Source organism: Gopherus flavomarginatus, chromosome 3 (assembly GCF_025201925.1).
Source record: "Gopherus flavomarginatus isolate rGopFla2 chromosome 3, rGopFla2.mat.asm, whole genome shotgun sequence".
NCBI lineage: Eukaryota > Metazoa > Chordata > Testudines > Testudinidae > Gopherus > Gopherus flavomarginatus.
This window is the reverse complement of record NC_066619.1, coordinates 196,611,716-196,625,881: the sequence shown is the minus strand read 5'-3', so window position 1 is coordinate 196,625,881 and position 14,166 is coordinate 196,611,716. Positions and strand designations below refer to the sequence as shown.

The following is a 14,166-nucleotide window of genomic DNA, read 5'->3' as shown; positions in this document are numbered from 1 at the left end:
TTTGGAACAGAACAAAATAGTGAGAAAAGACATTGCTACAAAATCAACCTAGTTTTTAAGTAACTTACTTAAGAAAGAGCTTAGACTAGAAAACAATGCTTATTTGCACAAAGTCTCACATTCAGAAACAGCATATTGATTTCTATGGCACATGACTCTGCCCATCCTGCAAAGGTACTCGGTCAACATTAGAGAAAGCCCCAAGCTGGGCCACAATGCTGAACGCAGTTGCCTTCAATAGAGCCACTCTAGTGGCTTTTCTTTCAGAGTAGTCACATCAAGCAATAAACTGAGTCAAGTTAAAACTACCTGGAAACACATGGTTAGGAAGAAACAATCACTTGTTTCTTGACTTACTGAAAGCTGCCTATACAAATATTCCTACTACTGAGTACAGAGCTAGTGGAAGTAAAGTTGAATTTCTCTCACTCTAGCTTGAGAGATGAGTTTTTTAAATTTTGGCCTAATCCATATATTGGAATCTATTATGGATATCCAGATTTGCCACTAATCAAGCAATGTGTTAGGGCAAAGCAGAACACTGTAGTTACTTATATCATCACTTTCTGTTCAGTAATTCCTCTAGCTTTTAGAGTAGTTCTCAAACAGCATCTGTTGGTAGCGGTCTATAAATAAGTAGTAGGTCAGGAAAAGAAAACTGGAGGCCTACAAAAGTTGCTGGACACAGCAGTTGCTCCCATTACCCACACAAATGTCAATCAAAAGAGGGAGAAATGGCCACAAAACCCTCTTGCAATGATTTGTTTAAAGTAAGCCACATTTGAAATTATAGGACTCTAAATAAATCAGGAGTTCTCAAACATTCACATGCTTTCAGCTAGAGCTCTTTAAAAGAAAGTCAACTGAAGCCTATTTTATTACTTTAATGGTAAAAAAAAGTTCAGCACAGCTGTTGCATTTAAAAAAGTGAAACTACATTAAGTACTATGTTTCTAGTTCAGTAAACAGATGAACCTGATGTCCTTTAATGACATAATAGTTGAGCATTGTACAGTACATCTTATGAAGACCCGTAAATTAAAGAACTACTTTTTAAAATTTAGTGATTACAAAAATTCAGCATTCACAGCTTTAACTTCTTTTTCCTGCCTCGACCATCAGGAGTACCATCCATTTTACGCTTTTGTGCCTGTAAGATATAGACATATGGATCATTACTTTATTCTCCCTAAAATTTGCTCACCATAACAAAAATAGCCACCTATTTGGCGATTAAACCTTACACAATGTTAAAAATGGGTTCAAGTTAACTGTTTGGTTGGCCAGTACCCATGGGCCACAGCCATTTGTTTTACACATGGTCTATTTCAAATAGTTAGACAACCCTTAGTTTGCAATGACATTAAACTGTTCAGATAGCCCTGGTCAATTTCCAGTATAGCTGAGAGCCCTGAGACTTTCCTCTACGTAGCAGAAAAAGCTATAGACTTTACATAAGATGCATACTTTTTTCCCAGAAGTGAATACCCAATATTAACTGGGTTGAACAGTGAGTATTAGCCATAGAATATGCTTTAGGCTCCATCTCCCTACTCAAGTGGTTGAAGGCAGCAGCTGATTATTTAAAATAAGTGAATGTTATCAGGGATAAGAGACCTACAGCTCTTTAAGGTGAAATCAGTTTAGCATGGCAGGTCAGCCAAAGTTTGAATAGCTGTAGAACCACCTTTAGGTACATGAACACTTACAGAGGGGTGAATACTGAAGGTCAAAACTATCTAGGGTTTAGTTCAATAAGACAAGACTCACAAATGTAGTGTATGGGTTCTTCTACTCATGGCAGATATCTGCCAATCAGATCTTCACCATATTTTTGCATAATCTACAGTGAGGTGGCTAAACCAATTTGGAAACAATGCAAAAATAATGGCAAAGAACATCTGCTTGCATTTCTTAGCACAGAACAGTTAAGTTAAAATGCCAATTTTTTTTCTTAGCATCTACTTCCTGAGAGTCTAATTCATTTCAAGCTTAAAATACAACAAAGCCCTGCAAACCACATATAAACACAGGAAAACGAGCCTGGATTTTATTCTGTTTTATGAATCGGTAAAACTGTCAATCACGTTTTGATTGCAGAATCTATTGCCACTGATGCAAGAAATTAAAAGCTCTCTGTTTTTCAGATCCCACGTTGTTTCTCCAGGTCTGGGGTTTGAAAATGTTAGCTTTCTACTAAAGTTCCCAAAATAAAAAGCTACCCCCTCTGAAAAAAAATCAATTCACTTATTTAGGTGCAAAAGTAGGGCTTTAGGAGCCTAGCTTCCAGGCACCCTGGTTTGTAAAATGTGATAAGTAGATAGATCCTTAGAATGACCCTTTAGGAACCACTTTTGAGAAGTCACACTATTTTCCAGACACTTGCTAAGTACCCAATACTTTTCAGACATGCAGCCTAGAACTAGGTAATTTTCTTCACCAAAGCATTTGAACACAGATGCATATAAAAAACAACTCACTGAAGAAGGCTTTGGTCCACGTTTCTTCTTCTCTGCTTTCTCCTTTTCTTCCAATTCCATGTTTTCTCTTTCAATCAAAGTAATTAAGGTATTACATCTCCTCTGTAGCTCCTAAGGTACACACAAGATAGCCATTTGATTACTCCACCTATATAGTACCCATCTTCAAACAAATGGTTTTTTCACGTTAATCGTACACTTGGGGGGGGGGAAGGAGGGGAGGTAGATTGTAAAATTTTATAAACACGCAAATTCAAGACCTTAGGGCTATTTTAGTTGTTACTTATGCCAGTGTTTTAAGACTTCTGTATTTAACAGTGCAAAATCTTGAGTAATTCTTTAACGTTTAATCCAGTCTCAAAACACCACACACAAGGTTTGAATGAAGCCTACAGTGAAGGCAAAAACTCCCATTTATTCCAAAATTACCTCTATTTGCTGGTTTAAAACCAAACCCTTTCAATATTAAGTGTTTATGCTTTAATTTTCAGCTTTGACATTAAAGATCCTATATTCTAAAGAGGCATTTTGTACCACACAAGTCTATTTAGAAAGTCTCAAAACATGTGCAGTAATTAGTTTGTTTTACACAGTTCTACATTCAAAACTATTAGTAAGATTAAAAAGGAATCAGGATTAAGTTACAGATGCTGCATACAGCATCCAAAAGCCTAAACTTATTGATTTTCAATTGTGAAAACATTTTTTATTTATATATATATATATATATATATATATATATATATATATACACACACACACACACACACATATACATATATATATATATACACACATACATATACATATACATACATATACATATATACACACATACACACCTCATCACATGCTGATGAGCTTTGCAGCCATTTGATCAGCAAAATCATGCACCTCAGATTACCTCACTTGCCCTCTGCCCACTAATTCCTCTTTATAGGAACCTACATGTTTCAAAGGCCATTAAAAACCCTGCCATGAAAACGTTCTCTCCCTCTTATAGTTTGTCAATTCTATTTTAAAAACTGTGTATACAAATAAACATTATGTAGATGAGAATGTCTTGTGAATAAAAACAACAAACAAATGGATCCAAACCAACACATACCATTGCAGTTCTGGACTTGAGGAACCAGTCAAATCTGAACTGGGGAGAGTTTCGAATACACTGTCTTAATTCATCATAAACATTCTCTTTATCAAATCCTAACTTGTGAAGCATACAGATTAGAAAGCGATCTTCCTCCTCTGTATAATTCTTCCCTTTGTTAGTACCATATGATATTCTCAACTGGTGGAAAGGTGCTTTGTATCTGCCAATCTAAGGAAAAGAGACAATATTTGAGTACATAAAATTAAGAAACAACTTAGATTAGAGACTAAGGTTTCATATCAGCTCCAGATCACATGCAAAAGACATGCAGCCGATACTAAAAATAAATACATAATTTAAACAGTCCATGTAAAAATAAGTCAAGTAGTTGAATCCAACTTGTGCAAGGAACATATTCAGGGGATGAATTTACTAGTTTAAATGTTTCAACAGCAGCATGGGTAGCTGATCCAGACGAGTTTGGTGAATAGTAATATTTTCTGACCAGCTGTAAGGTTTTGAGTCCTGACACCACTGTCATATTTGCAAAATTATAGGCAGATCCCACTAGCAGTTCAACAGTAGTTTTATATTAACCCAGCTGCTGAACAGTAGATAATTTTTATTAAACCCTGTTACAATTAAAAGCTCTGAATATCAGTGCAGATTAATATCAAATTCATTAACTGTCCAGAAACTACCTCTGCACAAAGTAAATGTTACTTAAGAACCGTGTATTTTACTTGATGATCATTTTACCCTATGTTGCACCCACACAGATGAAAGTAAAGTACCGTGACTCAATTATATTCTGACAGGGGGGAGTCAGAATTCCTCCTCTATATAAAGTGAGTTTGGCTAAATACTTTGGAAGAGCTAGATTTTTTCAAATTTTGTTTCACATCTCCCAAATCTGTGCTAGATATTCAGAGATTACACAGGATGAACAATTCATATTGTGAAATCACAAAGTGGTAAATTAACTAGCAACAGATTAAGCCATAAAAACACCCAGTTTGAAATATTATGGGTTATCAGCCAAAGCAGGAAAAGATTAGCAAGTTATATTCAAGTATATGGACAGCAAAGGATGAGACCAGAGAGATAGTTGCTGGCAGTGAGAATAGTGTTGCTTTATCTCCCTACCCTTTTATACATGGGCTCCAAACATCTGACTAGTGCAGATCTCACCCCATAAAGACCGGTAGCTAGAATTATATCATGTTTAGCCCAAAAGATATAGGACAATAAAAGGAGAAAAAAAATCACAGCAAATACCTTTGTGTCAAGTGCTTTTTTTATACTAATCCGCCTCTGAATTCTAGCTTCTCCTCTTTCAATCTGAGCCATGATCTTCTCTATGTCCTGGAGTTCATTGCATCTTTCCCAGAACACAGCTACAAGTGTAAAAAATACCCACCACTTGTTAGTCTCTTCTCACACATCTTAAGTGTACACAAATGACTCAAACACCTTTATATGGTAAACACCTGTTAAAATGTCTGACTAAAGGAAACTACAAGTGAATGACACTAATCCCTACTCCTGCATAATAGTGATAGCCATGGCACTACTGCTGATATAGCCTCAAACTTTACAGAATAAAGAACCCTCATCTGCTGAAACTAAAACTTTGCTTTAAAATCATCCTTTTCCACTTCCTTAAGTGTATGTCTACACTGAAATAAATACCCATGGCTGGCCCATGTCAGCCAACAGAGGCTCTGGGGCTGTTTAATAGCAGTGTATATATTTGGGAGCAGGCTAGAGACCAGGCTCTGGAGCCTGCAAGGGGAGGGTGCCTAAGCCTAAACTTCTACACCACAGTTCAACAGCCCAAGTCAGCTGACATGAGCCAACCACAGGTGTTTAACTGCAGTGTAGACATACCCTAAGCCAGTGGCTCTCACTCTTTCCAGACAAGGTACCCTTTTAGGAGTCTGATTTGTCTTCCGTATCCCAAGATTCACCTCACTTAAACTATTTGCTTACAAAATCAGACACAAAAATACAAAAAAGTGTCACAACACACTATTACTGGAAAAATTGCTTACTTTCTCATTTTTACTATACAATTATAAAACAAAATTGGAATATAAATATTATACTTACATTTCAGTAGGATACATGAGTCTTGTCTGAAGCCCTGCCACCCAGGGCTGAAACCCACCTCCTAATGCTGGCCCTGCACTTGCAACCCCCTGCTAATCCCATCCTGTGACCCCCTCCTGAGGACTACAACCTCATGTTGAGAAACATTGCTCTAGATGAGTTGAGTAGAGTACCCCCAGAGGTCTACGTACCAAGCTTAAGAACCACTGCCCTAAGCCACATAAAATACCATTTTGAGAGGCAGAGACAGAAAAATGGAGAAGGCCATTAACTCTAGATCTAGCACCCAATTATCTATCGGATATGGACAATGATAGTGATCGATACACTGACATACTAAAATAAAATATTTAAACACCTGGTTCATTACTTCTCAAAAGAAACTTTGAAGTGCTTTACAAACATATAAAATGGGACTATTTGCCTAAGAATGGGGCTGTAACATTACTTGGTCAAGATTACACAAATAGTCCCTTCTCCTTCTGGTCCCTGCCTCGCCTCACTCCCACCCCCCTAGGGTCCCTCCTTTGAGAGCTCTCTATACAGTTTGGGTCACCACACTTGCTCCCAACCACAGCCCCACTAATTGGTATGCTCTCCTCCCAGATCCCCACATCTATCATGCTTCTATTCTCCTGCCAACTGAAGCTTTCAAACATGTATATCAATGTTTAAAAACCTTGTTAGATGGGAAGTGAGAAGCAGGTCAGACTGAACCCCTGGTTCACCCAAGCAGAGTCCATCAGATGATCCACAGGCAATGCGCGTTGCTGTGGAGCTCCACTGTCTAGCCCACTTCTTCTCCAAAGCCAGGAAAACATGACAGGTGGGACAAACTAAAAGGTAATCTAGGCTGTATTAGACTGGCCTCCCTACCCCGTCATGAACAGGAACATCAGCACTTCCATGCCTTCCCCCATTTGCATACCATGTAAAAGCCTTATATACGGAGGCAACAGTGGGGAAGTGATAGAACATGGAGGGCTTTCTGTGCACACAAGACACACCTGTCCCTCCAGTTTCTTTAAGTCATAACCCAAATACAGCAACCCAAATACAGCAAGAGTTCCACTCTGGCACACCCTGTCAGATGTGTCAAAATGGGACGACTCTCTGGCAAATCTGATGTCTGCCAGAAGGTGACGATCTCCCCAAAGTGGGGCGGACAGCTCTGTGCCTGAGGTCTCTCTTCATCCGCAAGTCTACCTCCCACCATGTCCAAAGCCAGTATTACTAAAGAGGGGGTTGGTCAGAGAGAGAAGAGAAGAGAATTGCAGCTGAAAGTGCCACAGGGGCAGGCCAATCCACTCCACTCTAGGACTGGATCATCTTCCAACAAGCCTGTGGTTCATCAGAGCAAAATGAGGAGCTGTCCTGATTGGACAGATCTGAACAGGTAGTCTCCCCCCCATTCCAAATTAAGAGAAAAAGCATTTCTCTTTAGTTCCCCCCACATCATTCATTACAGTGAACATTCACAACAACAAAGGAAAAATTTTGTCTAACAGGAAAGCAAAGGTGGGACTTGGAACCAGGGAGCCAGTTTACCTACTCTGAGCAAGTAACTGGACTAGGCAGAGGGGGACAGGGAGTCAGTAGATGCTCTCCTACTCAGCACTGCTGGCCAGTTATGGCTATAGAAGCTTATGGGCAATCTCTGCAGAAAAGTTCTATTGCTATACACTCCCTCATATACATCAGACCAGGACTCTCCCCCAACCCACAGGGCACAGCTGCCTCTGCCCAGGAGTTGCAACTCAACACCCCACTGCTACTAATACGAGGTAGGCTAGGGCTGAGGCAAGAAGGATGAAGGGCTGATGTCTAAAACTGTTGGAGACTGGTGGCCAGACTTATAAAAGTATTTAAGCGAAAGATGCAGACAAGTGCCTATTGGGATTTTCAAAAGTGCCTAAGTACCCAACTCTTCTTTATTTCAATCTCAGTGCAGCTTTAAACTACTGAGTGGCTATACGTGACTAAATAACCCAGGTCCTTTTCCAACATCATATCAATTATTTCACCACGTCTTAGAGACATTATCTAAACTTCTCAAAAGCAAAAAGAAAAAAGTTTACAGGCACTTCAAACTAGAAAAGTGCCAAAATACATCAGGTACCATCCATTACAAGTTAGTTTATGTTCACATCATTCAAGGAGAAAATTACCTGAATACTCAATGACTTCCTCTGGGGTTTTTCCTTCAACTTCACGAGCTATATTTTCAATATCATCACGGCCCCATTTTTCATTAGCTTTGATGAACTGGTTAAAATCTCTCTTATTCCAGTTAGTAAATCCCTGAAAAGCAATAAGCAGCAATAGAGACATCTTTTAGTTAACTGTGTTGGGTTTTCTTCATTTAAAAAACAAATCAAGATATTAATTTCAATATAAATGCTAAAAGGACACACATACAAGGATCTAGGTGCCTTAGCACAATAGCTCTCAACTTTTCCAGACTACTGTACCCCTTTCAGAAGTCTGATTGGTCTTGTGGACACCATGTTTCACTTCACTTAAACTATTTGCTTACAAAATCAGAAATAAAAATACACAAGTGTCACAGCATGCTAGTACTGAAAAACTGCTTTTTTTATTTACCATATTATAAATCAATTGGAATATAAATATTCTATTTACATTTCAGTCTATAGTATATAGAGCAGAATAACAAGTAATTGTCTGTATGAAATTTTAGTTTGTACTGACTTTGCTTTCCTGTCGTAAAACTAGGCAAATATCTAGATGAGCTGATGTACCCCGGGAAGACCTCAGGAGTAAATGTACTGGTTGTGAATCACTGTCTTAGCACAACAACAAAACACAGCAGCATTAAAATCTGTTCTTTACCGGTACAGCTTGTTTCATGCTGATGTGAAAACATTTTCTCCACCTGAGCAGAGTGGGAGAGAGGTTACTTCCCACCCCCCAATACTGTTGCATAGGAGGATCTCAGACTTATAAACATTATCCCCAACTGCCTCTCTCTCCAGTCTCAAATCCATTTTTCTTTTTCCATTTAAAGGTCCTAATTAATCAAACACCCCACCCCCTCAACCTTCAAAGGTTTTCTCCTTATAGAGGCATCCATGGAAATTCTTTGAAGGGAATAAGCTCCCTCCTCAGAAGCTGATACTCTTAATAGCTCCATGGGTCACAGATAGCAGAACCACAAAATACATGTTAAAAAATCATCTAGCATGACCCAGTCCATTTTGCAAGAATAGTCTCTACATCTCTCCCATGCACAAATGCTTTTGCCCTAACAGAAAGATTAGCTCTAGGTTTGAACTGGTGGGCTTCTGCCCACCCTTATACAGCAAAGAATGCTTAAATAAGTGTCACTAGTAAACATCCTTGATGAGGATACTTATCCACTAGGAACTAAACTGGCTTATTAAAAAAAATTCTCCGATATTACCCAACAGCTACCAGATTATAACCTGTTGAGTACCAAATTGGTCGTTTTGAGTTTAAAGCATTTTTTCCCCACCTCTTAACTTTTATTTACCATTTGAATATTATTTTAAAAAAATAACATTCAGCCAGCCACATCATTTTAGAGACAGTTCGCTTGATGTGTTACTTGAAAAACTAGTATCAGAACATTAGAGAAGCTGAATTAATATCTGCTTAGTTATTTATCCTCCATTCCGTATCTAGTTTATTTCCTTCTCAGAGTAGAACTTTGTTTATTATACCAAATTTCCCCTCTTCACCTGTTGCCTCGTGATAGTTTGGGAAATCTGTCTATGTAAAACTGATGAATTCTGATTAATTCATTCAGTGTATAACTAACCCTTAGTGCATATTAAAATCAGCTGTTGCTCACACAAACCATGTCATGTCACAAAGCAGCTACAGGACAACAAATAAGTTGTTAACATGGAATGACTTTACTGAGGCAATCCAACAGACATGCTAAAGAGATTGACCAAGTGAAGGAAATTTGTGATTCCAGGTTGTCTGCAGGGAGGAGTTGGGGCAATAGAAATTCCCCAACAGAACAGAACAAAGGAAGAGGTGCTCACAGTTGCTGATAAAAGGCACATGTTCTCTGAGCTAGACAAACCATTTTACTATTGGACCTGAACAGGTGAGAGAGAGCTTGAAGGCTTAGCAGGAGAGAAGGATCTGGGTACTCAATGAACTGGCCTAAAACCAACTCAGAGTGGTGAGGACAATGGAGGAAAGATTATTGCATGTGTTTGTAAGTCTCTGTGCTTCCCCTACGCAAGGGAGTGTGAGTGTGTGTGTGCGCACACGCCGCGGGCCTGTTTCAGGCAGCTTTGCAAACCTCCAAGTTCTTGGAGGTAGTCTGGGAAGGGATGTGCTTAAGCTACCGGGGTGACTGGGGGTAGGGGTCAGCATTGGTCTTCTGGCCTAGGGCAGCTGGACTGCAGAGTCTGAGAAGGGATACTAGGGAGAGCCAGAGACAAGAGGTAGAGCCCTGATGCTGTTCAGACTCAGTAGGCTTAGATGCCCACAGAATCCAGTGTTTGGATTAAAAAAAAAAACAAAACCAACAGTAGCATGGTGAGTGTCCAGCAGGGGAAACTCAACAAGGTCTGTGACACCTTGGAGCTAGTGTCATTCTGGTCTGTATCAGAATATCTGTTGAAGAGAAAGATGCTAGAACCAGATTCACAATTGCAGTTTGAGAACCAGTGGTCTAATTCCACAGAGTCAATAGGCTTTTCCTATTATCAATCTATAAGATAAAGCAAATGAAGGTACAGCTGGAGATTATTTTAAGAGAATGACCATACCTGTGTTAGTAGTTTCTCCTTTTCTTCTAACTCTTCATCATTAAGGGGATCAGCTTCATCAATTTTAAGCTGTTCTTCCTTTTGTGCTTGGGCTGCATTTGGCAAGTCTGGATTACGAGGTACCTGAGAGAGAAATTTCATCAGCTTTTACATTTCAGTTTCACAGAAGTTAACCAGAACTCTCCAGATATGGGCTAAATATTTTTTCAGCATGCAAAAAAACAGTACTCCATCTGAATTATGAGTGATAAAACAGCGCACACAGTGTCACCATCATTAAAATATTTTTAATTGCATAATTAAAGTTTCTCAAGACAGAAGACAACATGCTGTGTAAGATCAGTTTTAATACCTTGTACCCAATAGTTTTTCTGTAATACAGAATCTCTTTTTCTAGTAGTTCAAACAAACGTGGAGGAAAGAACTGGAAATCTTGAACATTAGGCTGTTTTGGAGGTCGTGGAGCCTAAAGAAAACCAAAAAGATATACTTTACATTTAATTCACTTTCAAAGTTTAGTATCTTTTGCTTATAGTTAAATTCATTCAGAAACCCCAGCTGCTTAACCTAGACTAACCCTAAAGAACATAGCTTGCTGATTATAGAAGCCTCTATTATCTTTTGAAAGGTAAGACTAACTCACTTTGTTTATTTGCTTTAACCTTGTAAATAACTCTAATTTCCTTTTCATATTTAGTAAGTCTTCATATGGTTTACTATAGGATTGGCTATAAGTGTTGTATTTGATGAGAGACCTAAAGCATAATCCACCTGGGGTAAGTGACTGGTCCTTAGGGATTAGGAGTAATTTAAATATTGCTGTGAATTTTGGTGTAAGAGGCCATATATCAGAGACATGCTCACCTGTGTGGGATGACAGACTTTGTGTGACTCCCTTTTAAGGCTGTTAAAGTGCTTTAAGACTCTGAAGTTGGTGGGTGAAATCTAAGTTTTAACTATCAACAATTTGGGGTTTGTGACATGGTTTTTAACAATTTGGTACTCATGCTCTTGTGCAGTTAGGAGCATCACACCGTCACAGCAAAACACTACTTCAGAATACTGTATGAGGAAAGTTGCTGTTCATATTGTGGAAAGAAGGATAACACTGCACATCAAATGTAATTTGGGTTGTTTTTTAAGAAATTAGAAACCAGGTGAATAATAAAACATTTCAAGTAGGACCACTGGGAAGGCCAAATAATTGCTTGAGAAAAAATTTATTTAAGATAAATCTACTTAGTTATTTAGAATCTAATTCTAGACTTCTCACCCTCTCTTGTCCTTATCTTCCACCACCTGACTGAAAGATATTCTCCTTTTAATCTTCCTCTCCCTCCATGAGCCCTATGTTGAGAGTCCTTTGAACACTCCCGTTTGCATTTTTAAAATGACTTTATATACACACCATTCATTTATTTTACAAAAATTTTCCACTGAGGGAAATTTACAGAAGTGTACAAATTGATTTATAGTTGGAAGCAAGTTAAGATAAGTCTGTCTTTTGTACATTTCATTCACTTTCTGGTTTAAAGTAAGTCAAACTCACTTTCGGTGCTTTCGGTTCACTGACACGAAGAGCTTCCCTGAAGTAAGCATCAACAGCATAGTTGGCTTTTCTTTCTCGTTTAGGTGGCTCAATCCACTCTGTGAATGCCATCTATAAGATTAAAGAAATAAATTAAAAGGACCTCAAGTTCTATAAGGTATTTTATACAAAGTATACATTTTACCCAAAACTAGAATGAAAGTACCACAAATTTAACAAGCAAAGGAACCGTCGTATTATGTATCACACGTTCACCAAACCAGTAACACGCAATAAGTGTATACAAATACTACCAGTGAATTCTTCCAAAACAAATCCAGATATTACCTTTTGTTTCTCTCTATAATCTTCCCCTTCAAAGTTGTATACACTGGACTCTGTATCCATTGTAAAATTTCTAAGTGAACTTTCGCCCATCTTTGAGAGTTTCTCATTCATTTCTGCAGTCTGGAAAGAAGTTATCAATGAGTACTACTTTTCAAAAAAAGGCTCCTCCTTATTCATGATCACACACTCCAAAAATGACTTACTAGTACGAATCTTAATGCCAAAAAACACACTCCTGATCTACCATGTAAATTTCAGTCTGAAATTTTTTAATTGCATTTGTAATGTTATTCAAATTATCCATAGTAGTAACATCTCGGGTTTCTTTAATTTGCACCTCACCTTCTTTGCACCTCTTTCCAAAATACCATCAATATCATCATCAGTAATCTCACTCTCCTTTGAAGCAAACACATGTGTAGCTCCATGTCGAATCATCTGCAGCATTTCATCTTTTCCTATTTTATTCAGATTTTGATCCACCAGTCTTCCTGAAGATAAAAATATTGGAGGACAATACCTTATTGCAGAGTTTAGTGATTTTAGGCCAATCACTTGGATGTGTCAGGAACAGAAAGAACACTTCCTTTCCCTCTTTGTTTATTATGTTTGTCACAGGCCATTCATAAGTCAGTCACAAGAACTATTTTCATCATTTAAAAGTTTTTTTGTTTTTGTTTTCCTGACAGAAATCTAGATAGTTAAGCAAGAACCAGTCCTTGCTTAGTAATACAAATTAATGACATCCATCCAAAAACAGACTCTGGATTTTAAGTCTTCCATGTAGCCTTTCATTCCTGGCCAGCATTTTCACAATTTCAAGTCCACATCTCCCTGTGAACATGACAGCAAAAGCTATGGCACTTTTAAAAAATAATTGATTTCAAGTTAGACTAACGAAAAAGCTAGCCCTTGAGCTTCAGCTTTGGCCCCGCTGCCGAGAACAGTGAAGCTCAGGGTTTGGCCCCCACACCCAGGACAGTGGGGCTTGGGCAAGCTCATGCTTTTGTCCCCCCGTCCTAGGGGTCATGAAGTAATTTTTGTTGTCAGAAGGGGGTCGTGGTGCAAGGAAGTCTGAAAACCCCTGAGTTAGGCTAATGTATGGAGTTACATCATCCTTACTCTTTTATTCCATTACTCTAAAACTAGACACAAGTGAAACTTTATTATTACACTTCCCTCTTTAAAGCGTTTTCACTGTTTACATTTCTGTTTAAGTATACTCATTCTTAGCCATCTGGGATCCCTTAATCATTCCATAATGCAGTAACAAGTGTTATGCTGAAAGACTGCCACACAAGAAAAAACAAAAACTTAAGAAAATCATCATTCCCTTCCATCCTAAGAACAAAATATGACATCCTGGCCCCACTGAAGTTAATAGCAAAACTCCAACTGACTTCAATGAGGTCAAAATTTTACCCAGAATTTCATGTGAAAAAAAAAGGGAGTGGCAAAGGAGAGAAATAGCAAAGTACAAAGGTAGAAAAGCTGTCTCAATACACTTGCCTTGTTGAATGACTATGGAATCCAAACGAAGTTTCATTTCTGCTCTTTCCACTATTCTTTCCTCCACAGTGTTGTCTGTGATAAATCTGAACACTCTAACAGTTTTTGTCTGGCCAATTCTGTGTGCTCGGTCCTGTGCAGAAAATTGTGAAATACTCACATCATTTAGCACAGCACGGTAAAGTGTTTGTATTGAAATATAAATACATACAATTATTGCCTGAATTTAAATCAGTTTTTAAGAGTGTAGCTATCGCCATACTAGTTTGTGAAATAAAAAAACCTCTACATTTCAGATTAAAATCCTTTCATAAATCCAGTTGA

At 38.3% G+C, this 14,166-nt stretch overlaps 1 protein-coding gene across 1 annotated transcript in view; it reads right to left on the bottom strand.

Annotated features, from left to right (window-relative positions):
* Positions 1–869: 869 nt before the first annotated feature.
* Positions 870–14,166, bottom strand: part of SMARCA5 (SWI/SNF related, matrix associated, actin dependent regulator of chromatin, subfamily a, member 5) — a 50,504-nt gene continuing 37,207 nt past the window's right edge. The window contains exons 14-24 of the mRNA XM_050946261.1: positions 13,839–13,975; positions 12,676–12,820; positions 12,334–12,453; positions 12,007–12,117; positions 10,810–10,923; positions 10,458–10,580; positions 7,854–7,986; positions 4,852–4,970; positions 3,589–3,801; positions 2,481–2,591; positions 870–1,150 (exon numbers count right to left, since the gene is read on the bottom strand). Of these exons, the coding sequence (XP_050802218.1) occupies positions 1,085–1,150; positions 2,481–2,591; positions 3,589–3,801; positions 4,852–4,970; positions 7,854–7,986; positions 10,458–10,580; positions 10,810–10,923; positions 12,007–12,117; positions 12,334–12,453; positions 12,676–12,820; positions 13,839–13,975 (1,392 nt within the window). The 3' untranslated portion in view covers positions 870–1,084. The remainder of the gene's footprint in view (positions 1,151–2,480; positions 2,592–3,588; positions 3,802–4,851; positions 4,971–7,853; positions 7,987–10,457; positions 10,581–10,809; positions 10,924–12,006; positions 12,118–12,333; positions 12,454–12,675; positions 12,821–13,838; positions 13,976–14,166) is intronic.